General features: G+C 45.9%; 2 protein-coding genes across 7 annotated transcripts in view; both read right to left on the bottom strand.

Annotated features, from left to right (window-relative positions):
• The window catches only part of LOC135987480 (cytochrome b5 reductase 4), a 40,451-nt gene extending 34,857 nt beyond the window's left edge, over positions 1 to 5,594 (bottom strand). For 5 of the 6 annotated variants that reach the window (XR_010606016.1, XM_065632419.1, XM_065632420.1 and 2 more), the window contains exons 1-2: positions 5,471 to 5,594; positions 4,070 to 4,223 (exon numbers count right to left, since the gene is read on the bottom strand). Coding sequence is in view for 4 of the 6 variants with exons in the window: in XM_065632419.1 (XP_065488491.1) it covers positions 4,070 to 4,223; positions 5,471 to 5,545 (229 nt within the window). In the remaining 2 variants the exon portion in view is untranslated. Of the gene's footprint in view, positions 1 to 191; positions 487 to 4,069; positions 4,224 to 5,470 lie in introns of those variants that run through there. The other variant, XM_065632421.1, reaches the window with a different exon arrangement.
• A 1,973-nt stretch (positions 5,595 to 7,567) lies between these two features.
• On the bottom strand, positions 7,568 to 9,881 carry RIPPLY2 (ripply transcriptional repressor 2). Its single transcript, XM_065632878.1, has 3 exons — positions 9,669 to 9,881; positions 9,457 to 9,521; positions 7,568 to 7,733 (listed from the first exon to the last, which is right to left on the bottom strand). The coding sequence occupies exons 1-3, from the start codon at positions 9,879 to 9,881 to the stop codon at positions 7,568 to 7,570; spliced, it is 444 nt and encodes a 147-aa protein (XP_065488950.1).
• Positions 9,882 to 13,625: the final 3,744 nt, after the last annotated feature.

Genomic DNA, 13,625 nt, shown 5'->3' with positions numbered 1-13,625 from the left:
GAAAATGGAATACAAAAATGTGAGCAGTATTTCTACAATGACTACAACCACTCCAATCTTCAAAACCAGCCAAAAGGTTAGTGCATATCAGTGTAATGGCAAACAGTAGACATCATCAGAACAAATAGTATTACTTTCCAAAACCAGAAGCTTAAGTTACACAATCATATAGAGCACAAGATGTAACTTACTACATAGAGAGGACAACCCTACAATGCCATACTACTTGTCCCAGTGAACGGCTGGATAAACCTGCAGGGGTAAGACTTTAACAAAATAAACCCTTGAAGCTGAACATGATGGATCCTAGCTAGGGGGTAAACCAGCCTCTGGTTCTTTTAAAGACATAAAATTGAGCCAGTTAGCACACAGTCTTCAGTCTCCCTTCCAATCATGTTACTTCCCAAGCGCTGTCATAGTTGTTTCCCCACGACCTATCACCTATGGAATAAAATGCCTACTGAATGTACTGTCTCCAATAAAGAAAAACGGCTACCATCAGCAACAAAACTCCTCCTCTTCTGATTCAGCAATACAAAAAAACTAAACGTAGCCTAAGGCTTACAACTCTGGTATCAGATTTGACCCAATAAAAGGGCTCAGCATTCTTTCTACATGAGTACTACTCTTCGTATTTCCAGGGAGACAAAACAATGCTGCTTCATAGGTCTGAAATGATGAAGTCTAATTATTGTTGCTATGCAAGCACTGTAATTAGAGCCTGGAGAATGCAGCTATAAACAAATTTAACCACAGACATACTGCTGCTATTGCAGGCCTACCTAGAAGAATATTTAAAGATATATAACATCACCAAAACAGGAAGCTACCAGAAGAGGAACTGTGTCCCTGCTTTCACAAGAAGCTTTCAACACATTAAGAAGTGTAAATGAACTACGTCAGAAGGAGAGGTAGACATCCAGCACTGGCCCAGGGGGAGACATACTTGGGACGAAAAACAACTGTTGGTAAAAACAACAAGGTGGTAAAAACAACTATCCCAGACAACAAAGGAAGGATCTTTGCATATTTTACTGACCTGATCTTCTAATTGATATATCCACTATGCCATCTTGTGTGCAATACTGATTACTGCACACAAGAAAATGTACATAAATATCTGCATAGTTAGGACTTCCTGAATATTAGCCAAATGTTCAATCTACCAAACTTGCGGGAGCAAAACAAATCTCATATATATATCTCTCACAGTTTAACTCCCCTGATATCCCAATTTATATATTTATGGCGTATTTGACAGCTTTCTTTGATGATCATAGCCTTTTATGAAGATGTAACAAGGTGGATTGACGATGGCAGAGCGGTGGATGTGGTCTACCTTGACTTCAGCAAAGCATTTGACACCGTCTCCCACAGCATCCTCACGGCTAAACTGAAGAAGTGTGGACTGGATGATCAGGTAGTGAGGTGGACCGCAAACTGGCTGAAGGAGAGAAGCCAGAGAGTCGTGGTCAATGCGTCGGAGTCTGGTTGGAGGCCTGTATCTAGTGGAGTGCCTCAAGGGTCAGTACTGGGACCAATACTATTCAATATATTCATCAACGACTTGGATGAGGGAATTGAGTGTACTATCAGCAAGTTTGCTGATGACACCAAGCTGGGAGGAGTGGCTGACAGGCCAGAGGGCTGTGCTGCCATCCAGCGAGATCTGGACAGGCTAGAGAGTTGGGCGGGGAAAAATTTAATGAAATATAACAAGGGAAAATGTAGAGTCTTGCATCTGGGCAGGAACAACCCCAGGTTCCAGCACAGGTTGGGGAATGACCTATTAGAGAGCAGTGTAGGGGAAAGGGACCTGGGGGTCCTGGTGGGCAGCAGGATGACCATGAGCCAGCACTGTGCCCTTGTGGCCAAGAAGGCCAATGGCATCCTGGGGTGTATTAGAAGGGGGGTGGTTAGTAGGTCGAGAGAGGTTCTCCTTCCCCTCTACTCTGCCCTGGTGAGACCTCATCTGGAATATTGTGTCCAGTTCTGGGCCACTCAGTTCAAGAAGGACAGGGAACTGCTGGAGAGAGTCCAGCGCAGGGCCACAAAGATGATGAAGGGAGTGGAGCATCTCCCTTATGAGGAAAGGCTGAGGGAGCTGGGGCTCTTTAGCTTGGAGAAGAGGAGACTGAGGGGTGACCTCATCAATGTTTATAAATATATAAAGGGTGGGTGTCACGAGGATGGAGCCAGGCTCTTCTCGGTGACAACCAACAGTAAGACAAGGGGTAATGGGTTCAAGCTGGAACACAAGAGGTTCCACTTAAATTTGAGAAGAAACTTCTTCTCAGTGAGGGTGACGGAACACTGGAACAGGCTGCCCAGGGAGGTTGTGGATTCTCCTTCTCTGGAGACATTCAAAACCCGCCTGGACGCCTTCCTGTGTACCCTCACCTAGGTGTTCCTGCCCTGGCAGGCGGATTGGACTAGATGATCTTTCGAGGTCCCTTCCAATCCCTAACATTCTGTGATTCTGTGATTCTGTGATCACTGGTCTTTGAACAAATTTAGCTCCTAATCTTCTACTTCACCTTCCTCTCATCAATTTCTGCTCTTTTGTGTAGAGCTAGTCTAATTACCAATGCAAAGACTTAATTTATCTTCTCCACAATGGTGTTATTTTACTACCTGACCACATATCAGGTCTACAGATAACCTACCAGGATTCTCAGTTATACTGTTTTTTTTCATCAGTGGTTCTAGAACAAAGACGAGGCTAAGACGGGAAAATTTAAAGATGGATACAGAAGCAGCATGATGGAGTTTTTGTGAAAACCAACCTCAGAGATGCAATCAAGGGGGAAAAAAAAGATTAAAACCAAAACATAAACGTTTTTAAGCTGTGATTCTGTTTGCAGTAGCAGATGGTCCTTTTCGTGAGAGGAAAAAAAGAACAGACATCCACAGTTAATAAGCTTTCTTTAGCTCTCCTCCCACTATAGTTTTGCTAGCATGTGCAAGAGCAGAACACAGAGCATTAACAATCCTATTATTTTGTTCAAAAGCCAGTATTGAATGACATTTTACCCCCACTTTCACTCTCATCCCCTTTAACGCCCAACAAAAACACAGTTGCCCTCACAAAGAAATTCTTCACTCTTACCACTAACATGAAGCACTCTTCCTATAGAAAGGTCACAATAGCTACTCTGATCTTCCTAACCTACCTTCAAAGGAAATGCTGTTATAACAAATTTAAGGCAATATTAATGTATGTTAGCCTCTAAATAATTAAACTAGAGAGTAAACATTTTAGTCATTTCTGTAAGGCAACCAGGAACTTCAGCACTGAAAATACTCTTCTAGCAAAGGCTATTGCTCCAAACCACCTTTCACACATTGTTATATAAAACTTTCAACTTTTGAGCTAAAATTTCATAAAAATAATAACATAAATAGAACGGCTCAGTTACCACAGATGTTTGTTATGCAAGATACAGATTATAATTGCTCTGCATGGCAACTGTCATTTGCCTTACTAAACAAACAATCCATGGGCTTACATGCTTATTTCCCGAAGACCATTCTCTATAGTAACATTTAAGTAACATTAAGTAACAAGTAACATTAAATACTAAGTAACAAGTAATTTAAGTAATATTATTAGTATTTATGTCTCCAGATGCTTTAAAGAAACCACTAAAAATATTTAACTGCTAAGGGTTAATAAATTCTCCAAGACTAAGCAGTATAAGTACACATCAGCATTTTCAATACCTTATTCTTGCTAAGCCCTTGTTGTTTGAGGCACCGCCCATAATATTGTGGTTTGTTATTTTCATATGCAAACATAAAACAGGGGTAAAATATGCCCACTTACAAGATTTCTTAAGAAAGGCTTGAGAGCAAAGAAAAGTTCTGTTACATAAAAATCTCTAACTGGAACAAAGTTGTGTCCTATCACATCAAGATTACACTTGCCCTAAACATTAGATGGCGTATAGTTTGTTTTAAGGCACGGCTTTTGTTGTTGTTGTTTAATTGGGTTTTGTTGCTGCTTCTTTAAGTACAGAAGAGAGACGCTAAACAAAAAAAAAAGCAAAGTAACATCACAGCAACCAACCTCTTATACATATCCAGCAGTCCTCCTTTTTGTTGTGCTTAGCCAGCTCATCTTCGGTCACTTCAACTAGCCTCCCTTTTAAACCAGTCAAGTCCTTCCCACTTTTAGTTAGTCGAATCCAATCCATAAGGCTCCTTCCTGGTTTTAAAGGTACCTGAAAAATAAAAGCGTACAAACATTATTAACTCTAGAGGAAGAAAGAGCAATTCAATATAGCTTTTTAAGCTCTCAAGAAGGACTCGGGCAAAACAAGAAATAGCACAACCTGTATTCTTCACCAATACTTGGAGACCTACCCAGCAGTGAGGCTGCTTAAGGAAGCTTCCTACAATGTAATGCAGGCAAGGGAATTATTGAACATCGACAAACATTTGGATGACTCGTCCCGAAGCAAACTGCAGATCCCAAGTACTCCTGTGACACTAAAAAGTTTTATAAGCAACCTTTCAGTTACAGCCTGGAAACCTACAAGCGTCGAAGAGACATTTGAAAATCACAGCCAGGTGGCACAAGTTAGGAGATTTCACCTTCACAGCATTCATAAAAACCTTCTCCAAGCGCTACAATAACTGGAAGTCTCACCCAGAGAAAGCTGGAGCCAAAGTCTTTTAGCTGCCTGAAAGGCAGAGCAAAATTGTCAGGGTGTCTTAAGCATCTTCCTTTCCAACAGCATGACTGGGAACCCCTTTGATTTGACCTCTAACAGCAGGGAACAGGGTTAAAGAATCACAGTTTCACATAACCACAGCAAAACCAGAAGTGAGAAAACTAAAGGGCACGTAGACCCACGTCACTTGACTTTAGTCTAAGTACGAGTTTGGTTTCCGAGTGAGGTCTGGAGGCATCTAGTGCCCCCAAAACCACTCCAAAGATGAAGACCCATGAAGTGCAAGCTGTGCACGGTAATTCCAAGCTGAAAGTCTCCGTCTCTGCACAGGAGGAACCCCGAGGCAGCCGGGGCAGGCAGAGCGAGAAGCGCTATCACCATCACCGCCTTCGAAAACGAGAAGCACGAAGTATTTTTCAGCGACGGGGCAGCGCCGGCCGCTCGCCCGGGGAACCTGTCGCAGCCGCCGCGGCCTCTCGGCGGTCGCTGCAGGGAAGCGGCAGAGGCAGCCCTGCCCCAGCCGCCACCGGGAACCCAGCGCCGAACCACGGCAGCGCCGCCGCGAAGGGCCAGGCCGCGCAGCCGGCCGCGACGAAGCGGGGGAGCCGCCGACCCCACCGGGCTGCGGCCCCGGCCCGCACCCGCACCCTCCACAGCCCCCGCCCCGAGCGGCGGTCACAGACTGCCCCGCGGCCGGAGCATAAGCAGCTCCGCAGGGCGCCAGGCCGCGGTACCGGGAAGGCCCCGGCTGCGGGGGATCCGCACCCCCGCGGCGGCAGCCCAGCTGTCCTTACCTTGGCGCGGCCGCTCGCAGCCACCCGCTGCTGGGAGCCGGGCGCGGGGAAGGCCTGCGGGGGCACATTCAGCATCCTGCCGGCCCGGGCCGCGACCTGCGCCCCAGCGGCCGGGCGGGCGGAGCGCTCCGGCACAGAGCGCAGGCGCGGCGGCGGGCGGGGCCCAGACCCGGGCGGGGCCCAGACCCGGGCGGGGCCCAGACCCGGGCGGGGCCCAGACCCGGGCGGGGCCCAGACCCGGGCGGGGCCCAGACCCGGGCGGGGCCCAGACCCGGGCGGGGCCCAGGCGCGCTGGAGGCTTCGCGGTATCGGTCCAGACTCGGGGGTGTTGGTAAGAGCCGCCTGGGCCTGGACGTCCCTGCTGCCACCTGGGGCCCGCGGGGCTCCACTGCAGAGCGGTGCCGGGCTGCCCCCGCGCAGCGCGGGCAGGCGCTCCGGGGCGCGCCGTGCAGCGCGTCCGCACGTTTGTCTCACCCTCGGGAGTTTGTCTCCCGTTGCAGTGAGGTTGGTTTTACGTCCAGGTCTCCCAGCGCCAGGTACGGCGCTCGAGCCTGACGGTTGTGACAAGCGGCGCAGTCGCTGTCCCCACGCTCTGAGGGTCACACGGGGAGAAGGGCCGTGTGTGAAGAGCCGCTCCTTCCTGCCGGGCTGGGCCGGGCCCGCCGGGGGAAGGTGGGACAGGGCAGGCGCTCTGGGGCTGCTGCTGCCACACTGAGCCAGCCCCGCCCGCAGCGACACACGAAGAAAGGTTCAGGTATGGAGAGAAGCTGTACCGGGTAGAGTAGCGGTAGCAACTGGCATTTGAATCAAAATTTTGGATCTTTTTGCCCCTTTATGGGCTTTGTGGTCTGCATGATGATTGGTACCAAACTTGGCTTTGATTATCAAAACAAACAATCCCTCTGCTCTGGTGAGGCTACATCTGGAGTACTGTGTCCAGTTCTGGGCTCCCCAGTTTAAGAAGGACAAGGAATTACTGGAGCGAGTCCAGCAGAGGTCTATGAAGGGTCTGGAGCATCTTTCTTGTGAGGACAAACTGAGAGAGCCAGTTCAGCCTGGAGAAGAAAAAGCTGAGAAGGGAATCTTATTTATTCCTATTAATACCTCAAGGGTGGCTCTAGAGGATGGAACCAGATTGTTTTCAGTGGTGCCCAACAGCAGGATGAGGGGCAACGGGCACGGACTGAAGCACAGGAGTTCTATCTAAATATGAGGAGAAACTTCTTTACTTAGAGGGTGCCAGAGCACTGGAACAGGCTGCCCAGAGAGGTTGTGGAGTCTCCTTCTCTGGAGACATTCAAAACCCACCTGGACACATTCCTGTGTGATTTGCTCTGGGTGAATCTGCTTTAGCAGGTGGGTTGGACTGGATGATCCCCAGAGGTCACTTCCAACCCCAACCATTCTGTGATTGAAACAACTCACACTGCAACTTTTTCTCATTTCTTGATGTCCACTTAACAGTATGAAACTATCAGTTCTGTTTGTAATGTATAACAATACAGCTCATGTACATGAGAGAGCATAAATGACCAAAACGAAAAACAAGCCAAAAACCCTAGAGTTTTTTGTTTGGTTGGTTTTGGTGTGTTTTTTTTTCTTTAAAAGTATAACTAGAGTAGAATTTGAATCTTTCTCTCCATCTGGTAAACAGCTATACTGGTTCTTTTCCATGTTTGAAACCTTACTGTTACAGCAGGCACATAAATACTTAATCCAATGATTCCTTTATCTCTTTCTACATGGAGCCTGCTAAATCACAATGAAAGATCTTTCCTTGTGTCCTCAAACTTTGAGGAAGTCACACAACCATAGAGCACTTTAAAGCAAGGCAGCCACTCTCTACTCTTAAAATTGATGTCCAAATTATAGTCTACAAAATATAGGACCTTAGATAAAAAGATACTAATCAATACCTTCCCTGCCTAAAACAGGACAGGAATAAAACAAATGAAAAAGGCTCAGATAAAATTACAAAACATTTCTATTTTATTAAGAATAACTTACATACAAATAAATTATCTTTAAAAATACTATAATACATTTTTATATTAAGTTCAAATTTAGTCTTAGAAGTTGTGTTGGCCTTCCCTGCAATCAGCAATCTGATTCTGTTCTTGAATCTTGTTCCAGTTCATCTTCATCATCTTCACTATCTGAGTCTTCATAAAAGGAAATTGTAGCTTGAACTGGAAAGTTTTTCAGAAGTGCTTCGGCTTCCTGATATAAGTAATCATAGCACCTTGATTTGGGCCAAAATAGCCTGAAACAGGTATACAATAGGTTTGCTTATTGTTATTACATATTTTACTTGGAGGCTGACTGACAAGAAACAGCAGTGAAATTCTGTTAAGCTTCCTACAGAGATAAGGATGCACTTTTAGAGCTAGTTTTGCAGCAAAACTGGTTTAAAGCCCAAGATCCACTGCGTCTGAAATTTCCCACTCCAGTACCTCACTAACAGTATTACCTGGGGATCCGATCCAACTAACACTGCCCTCACTGGAACTACTCCTAGGGAATATAACAGGTGTCAATATATTTTTATTAAATTAGTATTTTTGCTACTGAAGGTTGCCAACCTAGGCGGTCATTTACAGTGGCACAAGACAAATATCAAAGTGAAAGGAATGATAAATGTCTAGGGGGAAAAGACCTTGATATTTCACCTGTCTTTCCAAGAACAATCACCTAACAGACTCCTTATGGAAGATGCCCCACGAGTCTAGTTTTTAAAGTAGTCTGTGTTGTATCCAGAAATTAACATAAGGATTGCCAATAATACAGTGGTTAGCAAGAGCTATCAGCTAATGAGACAATAGATTGCAATTAATGTACTCCACAGCTCCTGTTCCTTTCAAGTAGCATCCTCTTTTGTTTACAGTTTGTAAGTAGCAGGAAGAAAGAGACAATAGAAGTCCCAAGAGCACATTGCAACAATTAAATGCTGACTACAAATTGTTTTAATAGAAATACATTAAGAAACAGAACTACATGGCTTTCTAGCAATTACAAAAAGTGCTTTCCAGGCTACTGTTTAACAGAACGCTGTTTCCTTTGCAGCACAAAGTATCTGACGCTTGTTTTGTAACATCTCTCTATTCCCAGTGTTCCCTGCAGCATTTGTTCATATCTAAGCACCAGAGCAGTCACAGTGAAGTCAAGAGTCCATGCAATTGCTTAGGTAGTCTGTGTATCAGTATTTGAATGATCGGAGCCTAGTTTTGGGAGAACGCTGCATCTTGTCTGGAAGAATTACCTATGCAATTATTTTAAGCCCCTTGCAACACCTAGTAGTACTTCTGAATACAGATTCTCCTGCAGATTCAACTGTAGTTATTTTATTTCCTTTTTAGAACTGAAAGTGCAGTAGTTACCTGAGTATTTTTCTTAGCAATGCTGGCTTAATCTATACCCTCTCCTCCTGCCACTCTTTCCCGTCCCTGCACCTGCTTCTCTGCACCAGGAGGACACCGGAGGTTTGCACAGCAAGACAGCTTTATGAAGTACCTCTCCTCTCCCTTTATTAATCCTGGGCACAGGAATGAGTAGGAAGCTGCTTCTGCCACCACAAAAAAAACCCACAAACAAACAAACCCCAAACAACCACAAACCAAAAAACAAACACATAACTGTGTAAACATATGTAAAGTCCCACACCACAAAAGCATGTCAACACTTCATCTTAAAGATCTGTTAAATCCACAAGTGCTGGCAATTATTTGCCCGAGGACCTGTCAGTTCAACAGCACTTCAATGGCTAAACCGCGCTGAAGGCACTTTGATATCTACACAAATAACATGGGTGGGATTAGAAAGGGTGGGGGAGCCAGTGCTTGGCTCTTACTCCCTGGCCATGCAGTGCCACAGGCCCCGGCAGCGCGGGGACCGGGTGCCGGGAGCTCCCCCGTGGGAACCCGGAGCTCCCCCGTGGGAACCCGGAGCTCCCCCGTGGGAACCGGCAGCGGCCCGGGGCAGCCACTTACCTGACGGGGTGCGTGTACTGCGCCAGCTTTCGGGAGGCTTCCGCCAGCCCGCAGGGGCTGTGAGGCTGGGAAGGAGAGAGCAGAGGTCAGCCCGCCGGCACGGCACCCAGCCCTCGGGGGGACCACCCCGAGCGGCCCCCGCCGGCACTCCCTAACCGCTAGTACGGCGATACCAGCGGGAGGTGCCACCCGCCGCCCTGCGCCCCACTCACCGCCGTGGGTCTGGGGCCGGTCCGTTGTCCCGCCTCGTCCGGCACGGGCACCCAGGGCCGCCAGAAGGGCACAGACCTGCGGGCCGAGGGCAGGACCGTCAGGGAAGGGCTGGGCCGCACCCCGCACCGGGACGAGGCGGAGAGCGGCGAGTAGCCCTGCGGGAGCAGCGAGAGCGGGCGGGGGCAGCAGCACCCCATCCCTCCGCTCTCCATCCTCCGCCGGTTCGCGGCCGCTCGCCCAGCCCTGTCCACCCCGGCCCCGGAGGCTTTTATAGCCGGCGGCGGCCGCTGCGCGCCGCGGAGCCCACCTCCCCCGGCTCATTTGCCAGAGCCATCGACAAAAAGGCTCCGCTGTGTAAACACGGGGCGCGGGCGCGTGCATGCCCCAAATGGCCAGGGGGGTGGGGAGTTGGCAAGTCGGTGTTAATCGCACTCGAGCAGACACATGGCTGCTGCCGGGAGGTGGGGAGCCCCTGTGGGAACGGGGCGGGGGACGGGGCGAGACGGCACCGGGGACGTGCCCAGGCCGCTCTCCCTGGCCGGTGACGGGACTAAAGCAGCCGCAAGCGCGGCCTTTTGTTGTTAAAAATGTGTTGATTCCCCTGGAGTGGCGCGGCGAGGCGTGTGAGAAGAGAGTGCCAGCGCCTCCGCTCCGCCCGGCACCGGGGCCCGCGCTGGTACCGGCAGCGTCCGCCGCGCCCCGCGTCCGAACCGGCGGGAGCGGGGCCGCAGGGGGCTGGGGGTGCAAGGAGGGGATGGGGGGGACAGCGCTTCCCAGGCACAGACAAAGGAATTTCCCCCCTGGGGCGGGGGGGTGGGGGAGGAAATTACGCTCTTTAGAGAGGTCCTTGTTTCATAATGCGTCACCCCCCAATACGCTCTGTGACATTCCCCCAAGATAACGTTGCTTTCTTAGTTAGCGTGGTGGCTTTTTTTTTTTTGGTATTTTTACCGAGTAGACATGCCTTCCTTTCTTCTTTTTCACGTGGTCCCGATACTTCATTCTGCTGCCAGCACCAGATGCTGTTGCTACATGTGCAAGGTTTTATGCCAAACTTGTACCATTTCCATGTTTCCCAGTACCAAGGGAGTGCTTTTTTTAATTTATTTTTTTTCCCCCTTTTCTTTCTGAGATTGCAATCACTGATGCATGTGAGGGGGCCAGAAACAGCAGAGTGGTTGTGTATAAGATCTGGTAAACAGTAATAATATCAGCCCTGGGGAAGCTAGGAGGCTTGGTGAGATGGAGCTGCCCTAGATTCTGAAGAAGGGCTTCAAACCCTAGTAATTTATTGGCCCATTACTCACTGGGCACCACAAAGAAAGAGGCACTGTACCCTTTGGAATAATATTTTGCCTTTTTGAGTGTAGCCATAAAGAGTGTGTCTACCTTAGCACTATCCAAGAATAGCTGCAGATAGAAGGTTACTTGGGCCTTCTCCACAATATCTTCAGCACAGTTTGTTCCACTGAACAGTCTCAGCGGTACTAGTTGTAAAAAATGTTACAGATTAGAAGCTGTGTGGGAAATGTAATCAGATTAATAGCGTTAGATGAAGAGCATTTTTTTTCAGATCTTGTAAGTCAAAACCAGATGTAGATTGAATTGCCTTTCTGGAGAAAAACCACCTCTTACTTTGAAAGAGAAATAGATGGAAGAGTGAACGCGTTTAAGCTTGCTCATGCTGTGATACATTCCAGCATCATCAGTGGATGTGTTCGGTCATTTCAGAGGTTCTGAGATTTGACCACTTAGAAAAAATGGTAATTATTATGACTTAAGCAGTTATTAAAGGAAAATACATTTCACAGTAAAAAGACCAACTTAGTAGGACATTAGTTTTAAGCCAGATGTTTAAAATAATAAGATTCCCAGAGTAATTTTTACTGCACTGAGATGTTTGTAGCTGTTTGCATTTTTTTCTGACCTCATTTTTACTGTGACATAGAGTCAGATTAATTAAAATCAGAATGAACAGAAGGCTCAAACTCCCAGTAAATATTCATCTTACAGCTGAGGTTAGAGCAAAGTACCTTGTACAATAAGTTGAGTTTGATCTTAAGCAAAATTTTATCTTTTTTTTTCTGTTTCCAAATGGCTATTGTGAAACCTTGTCAGATAAGATAAAGGGTAAAACAGATGTTTAAAAGCTGTCTGATGGTAGATTCTTCTTTTGCCTAAATGAAGTGAGAGCAATAATTTTTGTAGATGGTATTTCTCTTTTGAGAAATATAACACAGGCTGTGTAAGAGAGAAAAAAAATAATAGAGGCTAGATTCATTGTCCAAAGAAGAAAAGCAGAAACATCTTCTACCACATTAGTAGTGGCAAAGGACTAAGAGAACACAACATTGGCTTTGTCTCTTTGAGAAAGCATAAAAATGTGTTTCAACCTCTACAGTAAAAGCAACAAAAGAAGAGGTGTCTTTGGCCAATTACTCTTAATTGTCTCAGGATTCTTTTTAGTACCTGCCCGAAATTAGAAAATGTCCTAGGGAGAAAGTGTGATTTACCCATTAGAGAACAAACTGAAACAGAGGTGTTGAAAGGATAAGGAGAAAATAATGACTAACAGCTGTTGTTCCTCTGCATGTTTTCACACTGTATGACTCTTCTTGGCTGCATAGTTTAGTAGTACAGTCCTGTTTATTGAGAGAAATACAAACGTCTGTATTTGAAATAATAACTTACTCTTATTGACATGATTTAAAAAAACCCAAATAACAAACACCAAAACCCTAACATTTTGCCATCTTCCCACTGACTTTGAAATATAGGCTAGAAATCATTAAATCGAGGTTAGAAGATTCCTTGTCATGGCTGTTTTTTCTTCTTCAGTTTGTGCACAGAGCAAGAGTAACAGTGCATTGGTAAGTGACTATCCAAGCCATGGTTTAATCGTGCTTTTTTTTGCATATGGTAGTGGAAAGCATAGTTCCGAATTCTGCATGAAGTCTGATAAAGGCAGACCCCTCATGCATTCTTGACTCATCTAATTAAAACAATATTCTCTTTTCTGCACCTTAGTTCCTGCTTTTTTGTATTTCAGGTTTGGTGTTTGTTTTTTGGTTTGGTTTGGTTTGGTTTGTTGGGGTTTTTTTAAGGATAACTTTTGACCTGAAGATTTTTCTTGGTTGTATGTGTATAACCGGACTGCCTCTAGTAAAGCAAGGAGGTCAGGGTCAAATATTCTGTGCTATAAATATAATACTGAAATGAAAACTGAAATACGATGTTATATGGTTTTATTTACTCTCTTATGCAATAATAAAAATATCTAGGCATTGCATCAATTCTGAGCTTCTTGAAAATTTATCTCAAGATCAGAGATTTTAAAAATTTCCTTATATAACTTTTCAAACAGGTCATAGCTGGCAATTTACAGAGTTCAATTCTGTTTATCCATGGTTTGGTTTTTATAGGGATTTTTGTATAATTGCAATTGAACAATTTCAAATGCAGTACAAATAATTCTTGTACAGTCACTCTGGATTTAAAGCAGTAGAATTAAACACTCGATTTTGCTTTCCCAGAATGCATACCAAGCAGTATTTATCCAGAATTCAAGTAATTTACTTGGTTTGGTTTAAATTGATTAAAAGTGCTTTAGTGGCTTTCTGCAGTATGACATCTTGAAATGTAATGCACTGTTAATAGGATACACAGAAGAGCAAACACAAGAGGTCTGTGCAGATTTGAGTGTGCTACTACAAACAAAGTAGGTGTTCACAAATGGCTTAGAGCTAAATTTGACAAGATAGTGCTAATCACACTTGGACATGGGAATATCTGGACAGAGGACACTCAGTTGGGTTCGTATTAGCCTCTCCGAAGGCCACGGTAGCTCTCATTTATTAGTAAAACAGAGTCGTCGTTTGAAAATTATTGCGTGAGGTCATATAGGGAGAGAATTGGCTTGATCTTGTTAGGACTTCTTTTTAGTGAGAAAGACAAAG

The sequence above is a fragment of the Caloenas nicobarica genome, chromosome 3, assembly GCF_036013445.1.
Source record: "Caloenas nicobarica isolate bCalNic1 chromosome 3, bCalNic1.hap1, whole genome shotgun sequence".
In the NCBI taxonomy this organism is placed as follows: Eukaryota; Metazoa; Chordata; class Aves; order Columbiformes; family Columbidae; genus Caloenas; species Caloenas nicobarica.
This window is presented reverse-complemented; position numbering and strand designations above follow the sequence as displayed.

Coding starts and splice junctions, on each gene's coding strand:
- RIPPLY2 (XM_065632878.1), bottom strand. CDS start 9,881: ATGGAGAGCGGAGGGATGGGGTGCTGCTGCCCCCGCCCGCTCTCGCTG. Junction 9,522..9,668: donor CCGGCCCCAGACCCACGGCG/GTGAGTGGGGCG, acceptor TCTCCTTCCCAG/CCTCACAGCCCCTGCGGGCT. Junction 7,734..9,456: donor CAGTACACGCACCCCGTCAG/GTAAGTGGCTGC, acceptor TACCTGTTTCAG/GCTATTTTGGCCCAAATCAA.